Here is an 18,071-nt window from a genome sequence, read left to right on the forward strand (position 1 = left end):
GTTAAGTGCGACCAAATTTTGCTTAATGCGCTTTCAATATCGAACCCATGCGAGCCCAAAATGTGTGTTGTGTGTGCCAAAGCGTTGCAGTTGCCAAGTTCTTGATAAGACGGAACCACTCTTCGGTTTCCTCTACGTTCTCTGGAAGGAAGTGCGCCAGGGTAGCCATAAATTTTTGCCTCGTTCTTTTTTGCATAAATAGTACTTTTGTGCAGCTTTACGGTATGAGGCAGCCCGGATTTGAATCAGGATGTGCCATTCCAGTTACAGTTCAGGCTCTATCCTCCAAGCAAATGCGTGCAGGAAATTGCGTAACTCTTGCCGAGAGGTTCGTATGGAAACTTGACACGAAACTGGGTTATGTCCCCAGGGAGTAGTTTCTTTGGTTTTTGTGCATCTTTTGATAATGAAAAGACTGACAGGAATGCTTTAAATTGTAAATTAATACAGCTCTGGAATTTATGGCAATTTGTGTAAGAAAACCAATTTGCTAAATAAAATATCACAAGTGAAAGAAGAAAAACAAAAGATTGTAAATTTCTCGGAAATATTTCATGCTTCAGTTGGCTATTGTTCATTGACTAATCGTTTCTTTTTTCTTACTTGGCAACAGCTTACAAAAGCCAGATGACACCCGTCATAAAGTTTAGAAAAGACATCTAACAGAAATGCGAAACTTGGCCAATACTCGAAGCACTAATTGCACTTTTATACGTGGTACTAGTGCGGAATAAGGGTATGTTGTGTATGAGGAAATGTATGTAACAAGGCAGCTATATATTTGTAATTTGTAAGCATAGACACTTCTATTCGACTCATTTCAAGAGTCTTTGTCGGTCATATTCTGAAGAAAATATCAGGTATCTTATAGTCGTGCCCTGAACTATCCCACTTTTATTTTTTCATGCCGAAAAATGGCATTTAGAAAAGCCAAATATATGTAAGTAGTTTTAATTAGAGATATTTTTTGGCATTTCATTAAATACGAAAAACTTGAAAAAAGCTGAAAAATTGTCAAGGATGCTTGTTTTAGGCAATGTGCCAAGTGCATGGCATGTCCATGGTGCTTGAGCACAAACAGAACCCAACAGACGCTAAAAAGTAAACTTTTGAGAACTTTTAACGAAGAGAATTAAGATGAGCAGAGAATAAATGGAAGGGAGTGCAAGTTTCGCTAAACTGCAGAGGACTTCCAAGTTGCCATATAGAGGTACATGCACATGTACAAAACTTTTGCTGTGAGTAATGTTTAGCTATATTCTGCTGCTGATACGACGCTTTTGTGATCCACTTAATTAAATTCTTTAAATGAGCGCACGCATCACGTATACGTCGTGTTGTCTGTGCCAGACTCGTTGCAATTAGCTTTTCATCTAATGCTGATTACCAGCCGATACTCGTAGTTATACGCACTATTAGCCAGGCATAAAACTGATAGCAACTAATTTAAATATCTTGCGGTTCTGGCTGACTGACAGCCTCATCAGAGAGTAGAGAGTCAACGTCGACAACATCCGACAGCAAATTCTAATTAAAATACATAGTAGTCTGAAAGTTTTCTTTCCCTCTCTCTCTCTCTCTCTCTCTTTTTTTGCTGTGACTTTTGTGGGCGTCTTTGGGCTGCAAAATCAATAGACAGCATTTAATCAAATTCTATTTGAAAGAAAACGAGCTTGAGAAGCTGCTTAGCAGGAGATGAAAAACCTTGATGCAATCAAAGCGATGAGCTCCTTTGGACTACGCCCCGTTTGAGCCAGATCAGAGTAACAATTTCGTTAATAAAACGGCAGAGCAGCACCCTCGAAACTGCCAATAAAATTGAAACTTTAGGATAAAGGAAATCTATTAAATGTACTTACTAAGGTCTTTAGCTAGTATTCGAAGCGGGTTTCGTGGGGCGCAGATCTAATTGGAAAGCAATAAAATTGAAGAGCCAAAGGAAAGGGAATTGAAGCTCGAGTACAATCAAAACATATATGATTGGAAAGATCATAGCTGTCAGAAGTTCTAGTAATTCTTACATTGTTAACACATATTAAGCTTTTAAAAAATTACCTAAACAAGTTTTAAATACCCCTTAAGTGCACTTAATTGCATTGCTCAAAAGTAATTCATTTGATTATGCTCGTATATCCCAGGCTCCATCTCTCAAACATTCTAACATTTTAGAGCATAGCAAACGATGCAAATTTGTCCGTCTGCAATATCCTTATTGAAGTTGCATAGTTTTGGGCTTGACAAATTGCCAGACGATTGGTTTAATAGCTGGATGAGCAGGCCATGTGGCTGCAATGCAAGTTCATTGCAATGGCATGTATATGGGATGGGGTTGTGGCGTAGGATGGCTGGAACTACCACTGGCTTGGGACGTGTCCGTAATTGGGGTCACGAAGTGCATATCAAAGGACAACATTGTCGAGCCGTCGCCATTTTGTCAGCAGCAACGTGGCGCGCATAAAGTTTTCGACAAGTTATGCGCCTCAAGTGCCCGAGTGTGTCTGCAACAATGCCACGACCATTACCCAGAATCCAAACCCAATTCCATGTGTATAGGGATCCAAAGTACACACCCAAAAACCAAATCCTGAGTCGATGCCAGGCCCTTCGTTGTAATAAACTTTGTTTATAACGCGTCGACTGATAAATTTTGCAAATTTGCAAACGTCGAGGGAAATGCATAGCTGAGATCGCCGTGGCTATGCCAGCGGAAAGGCATCGCTGCTTTGGCTGCTGCTGCTACTGCTGCTACTGTTGCTGCAGCAAAGGAAGCGGAAGTCAAATGCAATGCACACTATCAGAACTCGGGACACGAGCACAGTCACCACCCAAGGCTGGGCAGTGCCTTCCAGTTGTGAAGTCGTCGAAATGTGCATTTTGTTTCGCTTGTTTAACGCATTTTAACTTTGATTAACGACTGACGGACTTTTCGCCTGGTGGGAGCTAGCAACCAGTAGCCAAGGATGCCCTGATACTGGCGCTACTTTTCCACAATTCTGATTTGAGCAAACAAATTGCATTTGGGTGAATGCTTCAGCATTTTGATGTGTTTACAGAATTTTTCACTTAAGCTATTAGTGGAATTTCATGGAGTGTAATTGAAGAAATTTTGATTCTTTAATAAACATAAATGGAAAGTCTGCTAGAATTGTGTTTCTGTTAGAAGTAAAATCCAACAATACAATGTTTTCTGTTCATAAGTTAATTCCTATCTTTGTTTGATAGTTTTGCAGATTAAAAGTAAATTTTGATTTATTTTAAAGGGAAAACGCATCAAACTTTCTGATTGGTTACGCAGCCAAATAGTGGATTTAATTTAAATACTTTATTTTTTTATGGAAAATTAACCAAAGCTTTAGGTTTAGTCGATAAATGTAGGAAAATTTGTTGTTGTATTAAACCATCTTCGCTTAGCTGTTTTCCATTTTATTTTTTTCAAATCCTCCACTCCATCAAGTCCATTTCCATAGCCATTTCAGAGAAGGAGCTTTGGATAGGTCCCACTTTTCACTGTTTTGCTGCCTGACTGTTTTCCGAGCAATTAATTTCATTATTTTTCATCTCGATGCATAATTTTCATGAATGGCAAAATCGAGTCCACTCCGTATTCCACATTCCGCGTAACTTCCCGGTACGCGGTACCCGTTGCCCGGTTTCAAGTTATCAGCGGGGAACTTCCCCGTGGAATCAGCAGCAGCAGCAGCAGCTGAACAAAGAGGCAAGCACTGTGCAGAGCATGCTGTGCAAATTGTTAGCGCTGATTTATTATTTATTGCTTTGGTTTTGGCCCCTGATTTATCCCAAGTTGGTTTGGGGGGAAAAATAGCAGGAAGCGGCGAGGCAGGCACAGAGCTTAAAGCCTTCAATCTTTTGTTGGCGAATTCCTAGAAAAATCATGCATCTCGCATTGTTTCAGTATCAAAACGTTGCATCGGGGTCATGCAAATAAATGATTCATGTTTTTATATATTTATTGTTCTGCCATGGTATGCCAACGGGCAGGGAGGCAAATAACACAATCAATTTAAGCCTCTGGGCATTGCAATTCTCTTGTCATTTGTTGGCGCCATGCCTTACACGCATTGCTGCGGATTTGCATTAAACATGCAACAAAAGCTGTTTAAATAACTAATAATTATCTTGTCGGCTTTTCCAAGAGCTTCAATGTCATTTGCTGTTTTGCCTGTTATGTATTCCATTTGCCATTCGCTATTTATATGCATAAGCCGCTTAGTTGAAATTAATTAACATTAGCAGCCGCAAAACAAGGAGGAACTTTATGGTGGATATAAAAACTAAAAGATACCCTCTACTTACTCTCTAAAACGAACTTAAATAAGCAAGCCTCTACAAACACCTTTTGAGTAGGGAGATGGTAATAAGAGGAAAGTTTTATTTTTCTGTCTTAAAAATAGAGTACAAAAGAACTTGTTTTCTGCAATTTTAGTTGTAATAATTATCTAATATTTGTTCCAGCCTGTTATGCTCCACGATTACTAAGTATTAACAAATAACAGTAATACATACAGCTGAAATGTATTCGTACACATTGCTACACACAATTTAGTTGTCGCAATCCGTTTAAATATTTATTGTTCGCACTTTTCGCTTCGTTCTGTCTCTTTTTGTGGTTTTTTGTTTTTTTGTTAATGACATTGTAAGCCCAATCAGTTATTTATTCATGTGGTTTTCTTTTTTATGGCACCATCCAATAAATATGCTTAACTCTAACCATAATCGGTGTTTTAAATAGGGTTAATGCAACAAATACAATGTTAGGATAAGTATTTTCTATTTATCTTGTTACATATAATTTAATTTTCGCTTTTTTTGCTTATATTTGTAATTAATCTATATTGTTTGTTAATAAACGCTTTTTGTGGGTATTTGACATATGTATGTATGTAAATATTCAATGCATACGTCGGGAATATAACCCAATTAAAAAATTTTGGCAGGTAAGCTGTCAAAGGTTAATGTTAATTTCAGCAAAAGTCGGAGAAATTATGCATAATAGAGTTATTATTTTGAAATTTCATTATGAGTAAGCTTTTCTATAATTAACACTTAGCATGATACATTTAAATAAACATTATTGGATTTATTGTGTGTTGTGTGTTTTTAGTGCAGCCAATAATAATAAATAAGTAGCTTAAAACATTTCAATTGCATTGCAATAAATACGCTGCTTAAATCAAAGAAAATATATTTTATGATTATGTGAGAGTTCTTGAATAGATGTGCATATACATACTTGTATATTTGGTCGAAAATCTACCTAGCTTCTTGTGAAATTTTATCGTTTTTGATGTAACCAGTGAAGAGATTTTCGAAGGGGATACAACTTTGTGAGTCACGAAACTTTTTTTAAAGGTTTTCTGACAACTCAATTCTTTGTGTTCCTCCTTGCCACTTCTTTTTTAAGGTCCTCTCCACTGACTCCGGTGTTCCCAGCTTCGTTTTTTGTTGAACATTGCAATGTTCATACATTTCCGAGGGAACACAAAGCATATTTAGGAGCTCCATTCAATAGCAGGGAAACCAAAACGGGGCATCCATTTCGCACCGCCCGCAGTCCGAATGCCCGCGGCGCTGCGATGCTCCGCTTAATCAGCACAAGCAGCGGCACATAACTCAGATACATCCCCAAAACACGGAGGAGGAGACGCCCCATGGTCCCTGGAAACGGGGAAATTCCTATGCAGGAGGTCGTGGGGAAGAGAGATACTCCTATGCAGGAGAAAACAAAGACAGCTCCTGCTGCAGCTGCTTACTGCTGTTTCTGCTTTCTGCTGCACTGCACTTTAATTTTAAAACAAATGCAGGCGAGCTCTACATGAAATTCGGCAGTCAGTCAAGCGAAGTGAAAGGAGAGTACGGGTCGGACCAGCAAAATAGCAACTGGGCAGCCGAGCGTGCTTGAATTACACTTGCAATCAAATCTTAGAGCAACCGCAAGTGCACGCAACATCCACAGGGCTGTCTCTTACAAAATTAACCACAACAAGAAGGGATGAAGAGGATTAGGTAACCGAATGTTTGGATCCCCTTTGAGAGATATCTTGCCTATGGTTTTATTTCTTAATTTAAGGGTTGGCGAATTGACTTTGTATGGATGATATAAGCCGAGGGACTGATCAAGAAAATATTTATGTTTGTTGGTCAGAATGCTTCCTTCTCAGCGTTGCCAACATTTAGTCAAAAATGTGTTACCCTTTTTAAGGGTATATGGAAATGGAGTGCTTCCACACACAGAGATGGTTCAAGTGGTGAGTCGTAAGCTGGATGGAGATTGGAGTTTGGATAGGTTGGATAGTTGGTCGACTGACATAACCGCATCCCGTAGCTTCGTGCTTGGATTTTGTATGGCAGGCTGGTCTTGCTCTGTCATGTGGTTTGTTAGGCAACTTATTAGATTAGCAGGGTGGGGCAATGTCATGCATTCCCTCATCAGGCCGATGCAACAGGCTATGTGACCACGAGCCGTCCAACCACAAACAGCTGTCAGTCAGGCCCTTACATACCCTTTGATAAATATGATTAAAGTCTCTTCTACCGCTCTCTCTCTCTTTTCCTTTGGCAAATTTAAAGGGCCCCTATACAGGCCATCAGTCTAATGACTCTGAGTAAATGGCATAGATGCCACTGCCACAGCAGCAGCCAAAAGCTTTCGGGGATAAAACAGAATGTGAATGATATATGTATACATAAAAGGATATTTTAGTTGCGGGGCCAGCTATGTATGACGGATGGGTTTGGTGATGTCTCCATGTATGTGTATGTGTATGTGCATGAGGCAGCGCAAAAAAAGTATGCTATGGAATTTTATTTATATCACTTTTGGGGCTTCATGTCACATGTGCACAAAAGAGCATTGTCGGTTGCGGGTTTAGTAAAAACCGAGAGCGATTCATCCTAAAAAAAGGTTCCATGTATTGATACCCTGTAAACAGCTCATCAAAATTAAATACTTTCTGTAGCTTTTGTACGAGTATGTCAAGAATTTTGAGGAGATGATTTCAGTTAGATTTCTGACTTCATTGAAAATCGGAAGTCTGCCAAGAAAAATTTCCCTACTGAAACGAAAAGGATTCTAAATTTAAATAGAGATATAAAAATCTTCAGCAAAATTTCCTTTAGTTACATTTCTAGCCCAAGTCGTATATACGAGTTAGTAGGTTACTCTCAAATTATACTCTATAATTATACGTAAAAATACGTTGCTAATTTGAAAGATGAATTAGATTTCCAGCATTCAGAGATTTGCAGCGTTGCAGTTTCCCAGTTTTTCCCCCGGGGGAGGGAATGGAGTCAGAAGAGCTGGGGATCGGAGAACTATAAATTTCATTTGTCACAGCAAATCCCCAGAGCGGCTTACAATGAAGTTCATTTCACAGGCATACGAGACAAATGGGGAAAGACATTTTTACGTTGTTTGTGGCAAAGTCAAAAACAGCATAATGCATGTCACGCACACACATATGGACACACGTACATAAAAAAATACACACAGATCCGCACACATACATTGTCTGGTTGAGACAGCTGACACAAAAGCCATAGAGAACAATTTAGATATTTTCTAAAGATTTAAGCGCTCTACAAACGCCTCACAGAACTCGAGTGGGAGGGCTATAAGGGGGCAAAAGCTGTCGACAGTTTCAGTTGCATAACTCTCTGCATGAAGATGGAGCCGACTAGAAGGTAGTAGTCCTTCTGCTTGGTTGTCTATTTGTTTGCCATTTAAATAAGCCAGAAAAAAGGGGAAACCAGAAAAAACTCCATTCATATTCATGTGACTAACCAGAGAAGCTCGACATTATTACTTATGTTTATTTGTTGTTTGTCTCCTGCAGGTACGTACTATGCATAAAAAGCCAAAGGTATCCAGTGCCGTGCCGGAAGGAGATACATACAGCCCCCTAAGTGGCTCCCTAGCGCCCAGGCCTCGTATTTGCATATGAATCCGCAACTCTGTGTCTGTATCTATGTGGGCCTTAGTGAGTGTATGTGTGCACTTGAGTATCTTAAGTTCTGGGGTAAGTGTGGAACTTTTTTCTGAAATCCAGCAAGTGGTGGCCTCCTCAAGTGGTTTCCCAGCCAGGTGCGCTCTGCCGCTGCGGTCTCTGGAATGTGCTGGAAAGATGATATGTATTTGGGTCCAAAGACGGATTTCTCACACAATTGTGACCTCAATTGGACCCAAAGTTATGTGTATATGGAGCGGAAATTCAAAGGTTGCACAAGTATGTATATGTTCATATGCAACCCATGAATAAATAAATTAAATTCAGTTTTTGTTTCTGTTTCTGTGGTGCCCTTTTAGGTGTTGAGACGCACAAGGCGAAAGGGAGTCAAGTGGTAGCCACTCGGGTGCAACAAGATTGCAATGTCATAGAATTTGAACAGTAAAGGGAAGTTATGAATGCAGATGCTTTCATCCAAATGCCTTTGATTTGACTTTGTTTTGAATATTTTCAATCTAAGTTTTCATAGTACGAAATTCATAAACTGTCAAAGGAATGTAACTGAATTAATTACCTGGAAAGTACACATCTCTTTCAAGTGGGGCAATTTTCTTGGATCCCTTTCCACTTCAGACCCCCATCGTAATTAGCCCACTTGCACTGCAAATCTTCATGGCAGAGGGATCTACAGCCGTATCCAAAGCCGGAGCATACCAATGCGGTGCTGGTGGCCACAAAGAAAATCGCCAGAAATCCGAAAACGGCGTGCAACAATTTTCTCCGCTTTTAATGGCTCACACACATGTGTGTCTGCGTGTGTGTTTTTTTTTTGGATGTGAATGTGCGTCCATAAGAGCCTTAACTGACCAGCACAAGCAAATACAGGCACACACACCCTCTCCGGAACAGAAAACGACTGAAGGGATCCGTCCTGGCAAACGCTTTAAAAAGCCATTTTGGTGTTTTTTTCTGGTCCGCCGTCAGGGTGCCGGGTGGAAGCCACGTCGTTTAAAGCGGCCACAGTGAGGAAAAAATAACGGCGGATTATAAAACACTTAAACGATTTTAAGCGCAATTATACTGGCACGGACACGTAAGCGCCGAGCATTGCCAATGCAGCGCATTTTCCATTTAATTTTGAAGCACTTTCGAGTGGTTTGCTCATTAGGTTTTCAATTTAAAGGTGCTCTGAGAGCTACACAAATTTGTTCTAAATAATTTAAGAAAGGAAATGAAAACTAATGCAAACAAGAGGGAATAATCCAGTTGAGTGTAACGACTATGAGATATCTCGTAGTAAAGCCTTGTGCCGAAAAGTACAAGTGGTTTTGACTGGATGGGACATTGGCAGACAGGACTCTTTTAACGAGTATGCTCTTATCTGATAATTTGAGATGCTACGCTGGAGATTACGTCTCACCTGGAAAATAGTTTTGATTATTTTGGTTGCAATTATTATTTGATCTGGAAGATTACTAAAACACTATCTATCGATCAAGGAAGGCGCCACAACCACCTACATGGTGTTACATCAACTTAAACGAATACAATATACCCTTTTATTCAAAGACTAACGGGTATTATATATAATGAAGAGCTGGGAGAGGCAGTAGCAGGTTGAGGGCAGATAACCTGGAACAACAGGAGCTGGCAACAATTAGACCGTCAGCTTACCGGAAAAAAGTTTGCATTTCATTTATACTCGAAGGGATTTATTTACGGACAAAAAGTTCTGTACAATGCCCAGCGAGAACTAGTTCTGGCCGAGCGGTGTCCGTTCTCTGGACACGACAGAGATGGTGGCGCATCCGCTGCCAAGCTCGCTCTTTTGTTGCAACAATAAACTTCCGGCTTTAAATTTCAATTGCCTGCCCATGAACAGGTGTGTGGTAGTGTGCGGGGCTTAGACCGAAATGTCCGCCTTCTCTCGGCAAGTTATCTTTCGCAACGGCTTTTGACATTAATTAGCCAAAACATGTTGAGCCACCGCCAGGATCCGGCAAATCCAGCTAACGCCAAAGTTTTTGACCATCTGCAGCTACATAATGGGCTGCTGCCTGGCAACCAGGCAGCCTAGCAGCGTGTTTATTATGCATTTTGGCCAAAGGTCGAAAGTGCTGACAACGTGCAAAAGTTGGTCAGTTGTTCGCCTTGAGCCAATGACGTTGAATGAGTTGAAGCTTAATCTGGTCATGTACGTAACTCAACGGAATTTGTTAAGGATTTGCAATTAAGTGTTGTCACAACGGTAGCGGATTACTATAGCTTAAAATACCTTTACAGATCCATCACGGATCCATCTATTTTTTGATAGATTAATTAATGATGGGGATTGACTTTTAAAATACCTGGGACAAAATGAAAGGACTTGGAAGCTTTGATAGTGGTTGTCTATGCGAGAAATAAAAGTGAGAAGTTGAATATTTAGCCTGAACTTTAATTTACACTTTTCCAATGATAATCATTTTGAATTTGACATAGATGCAATTGTTAAGTTTTACATTTTTCCAAAGTCCTTACAAACTTCACAATTTTGGTTTTGACATAAATATAAACTTTTAAGGAGATTAATTTGTTAAAATTTTAGCTTATTTTGAATTCGACATGCAAAAAAAAATAGCAGGCAGTTGCTTGTTCACTCCAAAAATACTTAAATTTTGATGTGATTCCACCTAAACTGTTTTTACTCGTCTTTTCGATGCCATATCTTGATATCATCAGCCACATCCGGATGCTTTTCGTCAGGTTTCTGTGGATTCTGTTCTTCTGGCTTAGTCGGCATGTTTTCGTCTGGGTTTCCAAGCTTAGCTGTTTCTGGCATCGATACTGTCAGGTCGGGTTCGTTGGTAAGCGTAGCGTCCTTCTGATTTGACTGGTTCCATGGGTAGAAGCGGAATCTCAATTTATTCACTGGTTTCGCATCCTTCTGTTCTCCGGTCTTATCCTTCGGCAGTTCAGTCGGTATCGTTTCTTTCGGGTTTGTAGTTATCGGTTTCGTTATCGATTTATTTTCTTTCAGCGTGACCGTTTTTGGCTCTGTTATCTGCTTCTTTGGCTTCAGCTTCGGCTTCGGCTTCGTTGGTGAGTTCGGCTTCGCCACTATCGACGGTTTCGACGGTATCGACCATGTCGATGATGTCATTTGTCCCTTCTTGGATTGACGCGGGGCACCAGCGGGTTTTGCTGGCAAGCGTTTTTGGACAGGAGTCATGGTCTTCTTGGGCTCTTTCTTGGGTCTTCCTCTTGCTGTCCGTTTCGGAGTTGGTTGGACCAATTGGACACTATAGTCGTCAGAATCCGTGGAGGTTTCGGTGCACATTGGCTTGCGCTTCACTGGGGCTCGCTTGGCGGGCTTTTTTACTGGTTTCCGCGCATTCCGACGAGTCTTTGTATTCACGGTGCGGCCTTTTGTTGCTTTTTTGTCTGTGCAACGCTTTGGCATTGTTTTGACGGCTGACTTTTTGGTCGCCTTCACAGGATGGTTGTCATCATCATCATCATACTCATCCTCATCCCCAGTAGACGAGTAATATTCCTTGTCATCATCGGATGAGGATGACTCATATTCGCTGTCAGAGCAAATGTCTTCGGTATCTGTGGTGTATTCCGAAGAGTCATCACTATTACTTTCGCGTTTCTTTACAGCCATATTGGTCAGTTTGCGTTTAGCGGGTGGCATGTTGAAAATATTTAACCTAATATATTTTGTAAGTATTTTTGGGAGTAGCTCGAAAATTGTTGTCGATGTTGTATGCTCGACGTTACGGTTAGAACTGAAACTGATGACTGGGAAATACCTAACCTGAACATATACGACCTACTTGATTTATAGAAATTCTATTATTGTATTCCATTATTTTCTTTGTTTTTGTTTTCCCAAAAAATAATTTTATTTTTTTGTTAGCTGTTTTGTGGAATAATTTTGTTTTTGCGTCCTTCATTCAATTGCACATCATTTGCGGTCAAATGTTGGCGAATTTGTCAAGGATTTTGGTGTGGCAATTTAGTGCAATGTCCTCTTTCAGTTTCCCTTGGAGCTAACTTTATATAATGGCAGCAAAGTTCACACTTCCGTTGGCCAAACTTGGTCCACAGTCGAGCCGTCGTGGCCATATGGTTGTTGTGTCTGTTGAACTTTTGTCCAAATAGAGGCGCTCTTTGCTATTTGCTTTTCCACCAGCGCTAAATATTTCAAACAAAAGCCAAACAAACAGCTGACAACTGCAACAACAAAATGTCGGGCGGAAGGAAGCTCAACTTAAATAACGGATATTGGCTTAAATAAACAATGGCGTTCGGCATCGACTCCGCCATTGCCATAGCCATCGCCATTCCCATTCCTATCGCTATATAGTACATATAAAGTAAACTTTTGCTCCCTGCCGAGGCGGCGGCCACTTAGGCGATAAGGGAATGCTAAGGCGGAATTCTCGCTCCCTCCATTTTGTGGCTGGCGTTGCAAAGTTAACTGTTCTGCATGCCATAGTTGTCCGTAATGCCCCTCAGCTGCGCAACCCTCAGCTGTGTTTTGAAAATAACTTTACATGCTGTCTTAATTGCTTGTTAATTAGCACAATTTCATATGGTATGTGGATATAGTTAACGGAGGGTATGGCTTCCTCTCGCTCGTGAAAAAATATAGCTGCCAGTGACGTGTGTCCCAACGGTGTGACACGCCATTGCTGGAATTTAACAACAGTGCAAATATTTGACAGCTGAATGGTTCACTGGCTCCTTGTACACACTCACACGGGGCCCCTGAAACCCCAATCGGATCCCAAATCGGTCAGTGGCGCGTGAGAGTGCGAAAATTGACTGGATTTTAGTCACTGCCTATACACGTGAATTGCAGACAAACATTCGAGGTAGGTCCTCTTAACTGTGCAACAGTCGGAGTCTCTGCACTGTGGTTCAATAGATATTATCCATGCTAACTGGGTCCTTGAGATATTATGCTAATGAGGAAACTTCTGAGGTGAATCATACTTATACTTTTCCTGAAAAATGTAAAGAAGAGTTGAGAACATAAATTGAATTTGACAGGAAAATAACAACAGATGGAAGAAGATTAAAAGTAGATTAAATGCAGAATGACAAGAGAGGGACAAGAATAAGACTTTCTTAGGAAACTGGGATAACAGAGAGGAAGAATAGGACCAAGATTAAAAAGCGTTGTATTACAAAGGGTAAATAAGGAAAAAGGAATTAAAAAAGTTGAGAAACAGATGAGGGAACAAGTTTAAAAAACAATTGGGAGAACGATGCAAGAGGACAAGAGTATCATAGTAAATGTTGAAGGTTTGGTCCTCTGAATCTATATTTATAGTAAATGTTTTTTCTTAAAATTTACGTTTTTTTTAAATTTCATACTCTGATGAAAAAATCGAACAAGATACAAAATGTAACTCTGTATGGGGAGCTGGTCAAAACGAAATGCAGGTCTCACATCCACTGTGTCGCAGCAACTTCAAATTATTTTTACACCCAAACGACTGCGATAGAGACAATACTTGCACAGCCTGGTTAAAAAAAGAATAGGAAACTGTAAAATGGTATAATGGCGAATAGAGGGAAAACTCTAAGCGAATGCCCAACCGTTGCTAAAAGGATAAGCGCATTAAGGAATTTACTTTGCAATTGGAATGCGAATCAGGCAGAGAATCACTGCAAAGCGCATTAATATATAAAACCAAAGAGGTATTGAAAGTCGATGGAAGTGCCTGCCTTGCAACGCCTCTGGCGGGTTGTCCCTCTTGAAACCACTAGAACGAACAAGGCATACATATGCCATGTCCTCGTACAAGGACTTGTAGTTGCTACTGTTGCGACTTGCTCGAGTTGCCGTTGCCTCTGTTGTTGTGGACACAAAAGCGCAACAAACAAGCAACAGCCTGAGGCACGGACTGCAATGACAAAGGACAATAAGGGCTGAGGGGTTGGGCACACTGCACTTTGGACCCACTTAATCCTGCCCATTGTGTTAGCATTATTATGACGCCCAACATGTCGCACACGAGAATTGTCTTGGCCAAATGTGGTTCGACCTTTCAAGTTGGGTTCGTACCTCCCAAAGGGCACTATATATATATATTTGTACCCCATCAGACCCCATTCCCCCGTTAAATTTTCCTTTTCGAAAGAAAAAGCTGGCAAAGCTTTGGCGACAGTTTTATGCTTTATCTGCAGGACTGCCGCTGCCGCCAAAGGAAAACTTGTTTGTTTTTCCTACGCTCCGTCTCTCGTAATGAACGTCCCTGTCTGTATATTGTCTGGGCTCTGGGGGTGAAACGACCACCTCTTCTGTTAAGGTTACACTTTGTTTTCTGCTCTTCACGGAGCGCCGCGACCAGACGGCGCCATGCGACCCTCAACCTTTTGCTGGCATTGGAGAGGCCAGCCTCTATAGAATTTTGGCAGCCATTGGGAGATCAATAATAGCGCAATGAAGTCATGTTGCTAAAATTATCCCATATTTAAAGCGAAGTCCTGTGTGGGCAGCGCTTAAATGGGGGCTTTGAATAATGATTGAATGAGATGCTTGATAAAATATTCAAATTACAAGTGATGTATAACAAAAGTAATTTTTGAAAAATAGGACGAAACCGAAGCGGCTAAGTCGCTTTTCCAAGGAGCAATAAATTTATCGGAGATATTTGAAAATACATAAGCTAATTTCAAACTCAATTAAGTTATCTTCCAAAATATAATTCGATTTATCTTCTATTTAATTAATAATTCTCCATAATCTAACGCAAAAAGTCATTAAATATACACAGTAATAAGCCAATTTAATGTTAATCAAAAGAACTTTTGCGAATGGCTTAATGGCGGTTGAATACGTATCTGGTGTTAAAATGCTTTTAATCAGAATTAATTAAAATTGATTTCTCACTCACAAATCAAAGGCCAGGGCACATTGAAAACAGCTGTCCATTCCTCGATAAATTGGCTTCAATGAAAACTAATTAAATTATAAACATTATGCGGCCATGGCAGTTGGCTTTAATGAATGCGTATACGTTCGCCATCAGTCGAAGACTCAATCAATTTGTATAAAAAAACTAATTATAGACTGCAAAAATTGAATGCTTATAAATCAATTCATTATAACCGCACACGCACGAGGCCATTCCTCTACGAAACTTCCCGGACATCCTCCTTTCTCCATTCCTGAAGTTTCCTTAACTTTATTTTTCTAGGTCACGCCCAGAGCCTGTTCCTTCTCTTATTTTTTGTGTATGTGTGGTGCTTCCTATTTCGGCAGACAAATGGCGTCGCAGTTTCGTGGCGCCACCGCCGGCATCCACCTCGTATACTGCTCCTTGTCACTGCCAATTTTTACTGCAGCAATTCTTTTGCAGGCCTGGCTGGAAATAAATCCCGCGCCCCGTTATTGGCTGCTATGTGCTGCTCGGGGATGTTTAGCAGCAGGACGAGGACGAGGACGAGGACAAGGACCATGATCCAGTATTGATTTCGCTCTTGTTTCCCCCAGCATTAAAGTTGTAGCAGGCGAAAGTACCAGCAACACGGATAGTTATAGTCCTGTTTGCAGCTCTCTTTCATATCCATCAGCAGCTGTCAAACTGCTTGGCCCATTCATGGCTTTATGTCGAACAGAATTTTTGCGAGCAGCTCGCTAGAGGAACTTTTTTTTACGACCTCTATTTGTTGTTGTTACTTTTATGGTGTTTTAAAGTTGAAATAAAAAATAGTTTTTGGTCTTTAAGGCACCCTGAAATGCTTATATTTATGGTACTTGTGCCTTTTGGATCGTGCCTTTATTTTGAATTGTGTTCTCAGCATTAACACAGGTTCAGAATTATGATTTTATTTATGCTTAAAAATGTTGAATTAAATATCTGCCATGAATTAATTCATAAATAATTACACTCGAAGCTTATTTGCATTTCAATTTGTTACTTTATCGGTACGATGACATGCTTACTCCTATTTTCACTTTGTAATTGATTGGCATAACGTTACCATATAAAACAGATTTCACTTGGCTTACTCTCTCTTCACTTCCCATAAAATTACAGCAGCCACATGACTCGTCGTTTGCTGGTATCTTTCAGCATTTGGTGGTGGAATGCCTCGAGTTCTTCCCATCAATTGACATCTAGAGCAGAGTTATTGATAGCTTTTATTGCCATGCACGTTTCATTTGTTCTGTGTCTGTGTCTGGGGGTGATAGGATGCGGTAGAAAATCTTTTCATTTTGTGGCACATTACCCATGCCAAGTGCTCGACGTCAATCACATTTCCTTTGTAATAAATCCGCTGCCACAGCGCTTGTCGCTGGCAATTGCAGCTTCCTGCATTCAACATTCCACATGCGGCTTGCATCAGCCTCAGCATCAACATCACATCCGGAACCCGCATCAGCAGCAAAGTCATGTTGAATTACATGCAATTAAAATCTAATGCACACTGCACGGTTGGAAGGATTGGTGGGTACCAATAGATAGCTAGATGGATGCTCCATTTGTCAGCCGCGGGGCTATCAACATGACTGCGCTGATTAATAAGCTACGCTCCGGGTACGGTTGGCAGGCTTTGTGGGTCACAGCTGCAGCTCGGCTAAACTATTTATACAGCAATTTAGCTTTCCCAAACAGATTTTCAATTTGGCTGCGCGGAAAACTACATTTACCAAGGGACTCGCATGGCATGGCAGAGGACACGGGACGCAGGCCACAGCATGGCAGACAGTGACAGTTCTAAACTCCTCTGCTCGACCCCAAAAATTATAATGGGTTAATTTGATGCCAAGGGCTGGTGGGGCCAAAAGACGACATCTTTGTATCTGCCTGCCTAAAATGCTTTTGAAAAAGCAATTTCAATTAGTGAGCTGCTCCACACCCAAAGGCGACTGTGCAAAAATTAAGCCATAAACTCAAAATTTAATCACCAGCAAATGGCGGTGGGATCTATGCAAATGCATTTTGGCAAATGTCACACAAGAGCTCCACAATTAAACCGAAAGTGCAGAACAGACCCGAAACTGGAGCTGAAACATCATTTACCTCTCAGATGTTAACCATAAACGCAACTATTTTGGCATCTCATTTGCTGTGAACGCCAGCAAATTGCAGACATTTGTACGAGTATTTCTGCAACTGTGTGTGTGCGTATCTGTGGGAGAGTTGGGTGAATGTGTGACAGGCGACAAACAGGCGACGACGTCGAGGCAGAGGCAATGGCGGTGGCGGCGTCGTCAGTCAGACAACCGGAAATACAAAGGCAACTTCCGTGTCGGCGACGCCGAGTTGGTTTGATGTACGGATATATGCGACTACTGTCTGTCATGAGTGATGTTCTCTCTCTCTTCTTTGGGTGACTGTGTTTGTTGTATATAAAAGTGTCGAGCGAAACTTTGTTTATGCGTTTCGTTTATTTTGTCAGGTCCCATGCTTAGGTCCCATGCAGTAATATACCTAACATTTACGTTATTGTCTTCCATTTAAAACTCCTTTGAAGATTTTATAGTAGGTAATTCATTAAAAAATATGACAAATTAATATTTAGATTCCATTGTCTTCTACAAATGCTGCTGGCATTGGAAATTTGAAGGGAAAACATTTTTCACGTGAAAATTATAGTGTCATAAACTACAAAAAGCCTTGAAAGACTTAAATTTTGTATTTTTTGAAGCTAGAGCTGGAAAAAGGGACAATAAAGCGGGTTAAGGCAACTGCCATAGCTCAAAGGACAGAACAGACAGGGTTCCACTTATATTACGGATAAGATGGAACACGTGCCCGACTGCTTGCCTGCGTGCCCCGCTTCGTCTGCAGTCTGCGGAGCCTGAATATCCTTCAAGGCGGAGTGGGCATGACGTTCACATACACACACACACACACACACATAGCCACGCAGAGTCATGCATTTTTTGGCATGCAACTCTGTCTAGCATATTGGTTGATTTATGTGGCAATAAGCAGATGCAACCTGCGCAGAAAAAAGATGGCGGCAAAAGGCAGGAACGGGACGTGCAACGCGTAACTGATATGCAACGATTAGCACACACAGAGAAACACATGCGAAGGGGCAGCTCCTGTTTGTGTCAGCCAAACGAAAATGCAATTGGTTTGGACTTTTCGA

At 40.8% G+C, this 18,071-nt stretch overlaps 1 protein-coding gene and 1 long non-coding RNA gene across 2 annotated transcripts; one reads left to right on the forward strand and one right to left on the reverse strand.

Annotated features, from left to right (window-relative positions):
- The first annotated feature begins 7,881 nt into the window (after positions 1-7,881).
- Positions 7,882-8,411, forward strand: LOC111075263. Its single transcript, XR_002607906.2, has 3 exons — positions 7,882-8,036; positions 8,098-8,243; positions 8,324-8,411. It is a non-coding gene; the product is annotated as an uncharacterized LOC111075263 (long non-coding RNA).
- Positions 8,412-10,647: 2,236 nt separating this feature from the next.
- Positions 10,648-11,643, reverse strand: LOC121404424 (proteoglycan 4-like). Its single transcript, XM_041593853.1, has one exon. It carries the CDS (start codon positions 11,641-11,643, stop codon positions 10,648-10,650), a length of 996 nt encoding a protein of 331 aa, XP_041449787.1.
- Between the last annotated feature and the right edge of the window lie 6,428 nt (positions 11,644-18,071).

The sequence above is a fragment of the Drosophila obscura genome, unplaced genomic scaffold, assembly GCF_018151105.1.
Source record: "Drosophila obscura isolate BZ-5 IFL unplaced genomic scaffold, ASM1815110v1 contig_200, whole genome shotgun sequence".
In the NCBI taxonomy this organism is placed as follows: domain Eukaryota; kingdom Metazoa; phylum Arthropoda; class Insecta; order Diptera; family Drosophilidae; genus Drosophila; species Drosophila obscura.